Raw genomic sequence first — 3874 nt, 5'->3', positions numbered from 1 at the left:
TCTGTCTGTGCATCTCAGAGACCCCGTGCTGAGCCCTTCCTTGTCAGCACTGCGCTTGGAATATAGTCGCTTGGCAGCTCTCCAAGCTAGATAAGGTCTGTGCTCCTCATCACACCCTGGAAAGACTGTTGGCCAGGCCTTTTGGCTGAACACGAATGCAAGAAATTCACCTTTGTTTAATAAAAGAGGTTTTGCCGTGACAAAGAGTCGGATTAGTGCTTTTTGGGGTCAGAAAACGCAATCCTGGTTGGCTGATGGGCATTGCTAGAAGTCCCCCGATGGAGGAACGTAGCGCGTCTTTCATATTTCCAAACGTCTCCCGGCCGGCATGGGAAAGGGAGGCTAATTATTGTCCCACAATGCTGGACATCTCGTTTCGCTGGGCGCTGCGGCAGCCGGGCGAGGGGGAGGGGAGGCCAAGGAAGAAGACCAGGCTGGCAGAGAGGACAAAGGCTCCCCCGATCAGGAACGAGGCAGTAAAGTCTCCGGTTTGGTCCCGCAGGAAACCTGGGAAGAAAAGAAGAGACAAAAAATCATCATTGGTGGCTTAATCGTAGCTTGTCAGAAAAAAACCTCGATCTGGCTGAAAATAGAGGCTTGCGTTCACCGTTGCAAGGTTCCCAGGATGAGCTAGACAGCAGCTGGGATTTAGCCGTGTTTCTCAAAACTTGGCCACTTTGGGACAGTGGACTGCGATTCCCAGAATATCCCAGCTAGCAAAAGGTTTATTAGAATTCAGCACACGGATGGGATAAGAAAAAAAATCACATATTTTTTAAATTAGTAGATAGTAGGAATGCGGTAGAACCCGTGAGAAGCTAAATTAATACGTCAGTTACGGTGTTTGATGGTAGGACAATTAAATAGGAAATTGATGCGCTGGCTGCAGCGTTCTGGGAGTTGAAGTCCACCCGTCTTAAACGTTCGCCCAATATTAAGTAACACAGAACTCAACTTGCACCGAACAACATCTGGGTTCGGGCCCCCCGGAAGAGTGAGCGGCCTTCTCACAGCACCCCTTTCCTCCTTACCTGAGAGGGGGGGTCCTAGCAACCCCCCGAGGCTCATCGACATCATGCACAGCCCCGTGGCGTTCACAACGCGGCTGACGCCAACCAACTCGGGCAAGACCCCGAAGGCTACCGTCGCGAAGCTTCCCGCGCTGGCGCCGTAGAGTACGGCCAGGAGGAGCAGGCCGGCATAGGAGGAGGAGGCGGGGAGGAAGAGGAGGGTGAGCCCCACCAAGGTGTTGAAGGCTACCAGGAGGTAAATAGGGGGCAGCAGACGCCGGTCGGCCACGCAGCCGGCCAGTAGCCGGGCCAGGGCGTCAGCTAAGGCGGCGAGCGAAACCACGAAGGCCGCGCTGTATGGTTCGATGCCCAGCGCCCGTCCATAGGCGTCCAGGTGGACGTAGGGGGTGAAGTACCCAGCGGCCAGGAGGGCAGTGCCCAGAGCAAATGACCCAAAACCTCGCTGAGCCAAGAGGCCCACGTCAAAGATGGCGGTCAACTTAGGGGGGTCTCCCCGTAAGGCCAGCGGGCGAAGGAGGGCCCCGCCAAGCACCAGGTGGAGGCTGAGGGCGGAGGTGGCCATCAGGGTGCCTCGCCAGGCAAGGCGGTCGGTCACCAGGTGCAAGATGGGAGATAGGGCAAAAGAGGTCAGTCCATTCCCGGTTAAGGCCAGCCCCATGGCCAGCGACCGTCGGGTGGAGAAATAGCGTGAGAGGGTGCCCATTGTGGGGGCGAAGGCGAAGGCCCAGCCCAGCCCTGCAGGCAGAAAGAAAGGAGAAAAGGGGAATGTTTATTTTGTCTTTATGAATTGAGATCCCAACTCAAGGCTTATCCCCCTCCTATTTCCTCCGTAACAACAACCCTGTGAGGTAGGCTGGGCTGGGAGAGAAGGACTGGCCCAAAGTCACCCAGCTGGCTTTCGTGCCTAAGGCGGGACTAGAACTCCCATTCTCCTGGTGATTGGCCCAAAGTCACCCAGCTGGCTTTCATGCCTATGGCGGGACTAGAACTCCCATTCTCCTGGTGATTGGCTCATAGTCACCCAGCTGGCTTTCATGCCTAAGGCGGGACTAGAACTCCCATTCTCCTGGTGATTGGCCCAAAGTCACCCAGCTGGCTTTCATGCCTAAGGCGGGACTAGAACTCACTGTCTCCAGGTGATTGGCCCAAAATCACCCAGCTGGCTTTCATGCCTAAGGCGGGACTAGAACTCCCATTCTCCTGGTGATTGGCCCAAAGTCACCCAGCTGGCTTTCACGGATAAGGCAGGACTAGAACTCACCATCTCTTGGGGATTGGCCCAAAGTCACCCAGCTGCCCTTCGTGCCTAAGGTTAAACTAGAACTCCCCATTGCCTGGTGATTGGCCCTAAGTCGTTCAGCTTAAGATGGGACTAGAACTCCCCGTCTCCTGGTGACTGGACCAAAAGTGTCTAAGGCGCAACTAGAATTCACAATCTCCTGTTTTCTAGCCTCTTAAACGCTAGAACCAAACTCGTCCCAGGTACAAAAGTCTCAGGCAGGAGTCTCTGCAGGGAGAGGTCAAAAGAGTCAAGATGGCCACCCCGTGAAGCTTCGTGCCTCAAAAGGGGTGGAGCTTCAACCAGGCCCCGGCAGCCATCTTGTCCATTTTGACAGGTGAAGATTTATGCACTCCGGAATGCAGGCTCCGCCCAACTCACCTGTCAGGAATCCCAGACTGAGGTACAACTGGAATAAGGAGGTGCTGAAGGCGGCCCCAAAGGTGCCCAATGAAGACAGTAGCCCCCCCAGCATGACCACAGGACGGGCTCCGTAGCGCGTACTTGCAGCAGTGCCCAGCGGACCTGTCCAGGAAGAGACAGAGAGGGTGTGTGTATGTGGGGCCTTCGGTTGTTAAACGAGTCACACCTAATTTTGCCACCTTTTGTCTCCACCATCGTTAAGTGAATCGTGCGGTCATTAAGCGAAGCCCCCATGGACTTCGCTGGCCGAAAGACTCCCGGGGTGGTCGCCACTGAGGGGGAGGGTAGAATCACATGACGAACGCCTGAATTTGGATCACTTGACCGTGGAGATGCTGTGACGGTTATAAGTCTGAGGTCTGGTCGTAAGTTGCAACGTTGCTCACTAAATGAACGGTCCTCATTCAAGGAGGCCTGCTCCCCAATTTTATTTTCTCCTCTCTCTCACACACGATTTAAAAAACTAAGAGTTCCGGGTGCAAAAAGAGACCAGGCTGAATTTAAGCAGGGCCTTCTTGGGGTTGGCGCCCCCTTAGGGGAAAAAGAAAAACTTACTTGCAAACTGCTTGGTTGCCAAGGCGATGGCCGTCACCCAGGACACCTGGGCCGTGGTGGCCTGGAAAGCCCCCACCAGGTCCTCAAAGAGGACGCCGAAAGATCTCAGAATGCCAAAAGTGAGCGAGTTGGCCAGAAATCCCGCGAGGACCACCAACCAGCCCCATCCTCCGTCCGGGGGATCTTCTGGGGGCAGCATCTCAGTTGGGGAGAGGTCTTCAAGGGGGACCTTGCAAAGAATGTGGGGGTCCGCTCGCCCCACCCCTTGTCCTGGAGGGGAGGTAAAAACATCCTTCACTTTTTTTTGAAAAATCTGGACGGGCGCAATACTAAAACTGGCCTGCGGGTGGCAGGAGCGGTCTTCCGTTAACCAGGAGGAACTTATAAGTTTCTCGTTAAGGTGAACATGGGTGTTGTCGACTCATAAAATATTTTTCTGGTCTTTTTAGAGTTGCCAACAGCAAGGGAAGCGCAAAAGGGGTCTGAAAGAGCAGTGCGACAGCTTGGAAATTGAAAGTGCACTCCATAGTTTTTCAAAGATAGTAAGTAGGCGACTGACGCTTCTGCCACGCAAAATTGGAGAGCA

General features: G+C 54.4%; 1 protein-coding gene across 1 annotated transcript; it reads right to left on the bottom strand.

Moving 5' to 3' along the window:
- Window positions 1–346: 346 nt before the first annotated feature.
- On the bottom strand, window positions 347–3496 carry LOC113451688 (monocarboxylate transporter 11-like). Its single transcript, XM_026723074.1, has 4 exons — window positions 3289–3496; window positions 2692–2835; window positions 1032–1766; window positions 347–507 (listed from the first exon to the last, which is right to left on the bottom strand). Exons 1-4 carry the CDS (start codon window positions 3485–3487, stop codon window positions 347–349), a joined length of 1239 nt encoding a protein of 412 aa, XP_026578859.1. The 5' UTR covers window positions 3488–3496.
- Window positions 3497–3874: the final 378 nt, after the last annotated feature.

Source organism: Pseudonaja textilis, chromosome Z, assembly GCF_049901715.1.
Source record: "Pseudonaja textilis isolate UNSWEBS1 chromosome Z, rPseTex1.2, whole genome shotgun sequence".
In the NCBI taxonomy this organism is placed as follows: domain Eukaryota; kingdom Metazoa; phylum Chordata; class Lepidosauria; order Squamata; family Elapidae; genus Pseudonaja; species Pseudonaja textilis.
This window is presented reverse-complemented; position numbering and strand designations above follow the sequence as displayed.

Coding starts and splice junctions, on each gene's coding strand:
- LOC113451688 (XM_026723074.1), bottom strand. CDS start 3,487: ATGCTGCCCCCAGAAGATCCCCCGGACGGAGGATGGGGCTGGTTGGTG. Junction 2,836..3,288: donor GGCAACCAAGCAGTTTGCAA/GTAAGTTTTTCT, acceptor CTTCCTGGACAG/GTCCGCTGGGCACTGCTGCA. Junction 1,767..2,691: donor CAGTCTGGGATTCCTGACAG/GTGAGTTGGGCG, acceptor TTCTGCCTGCAG/GGCTGGGCTGGGCCTTCGCC.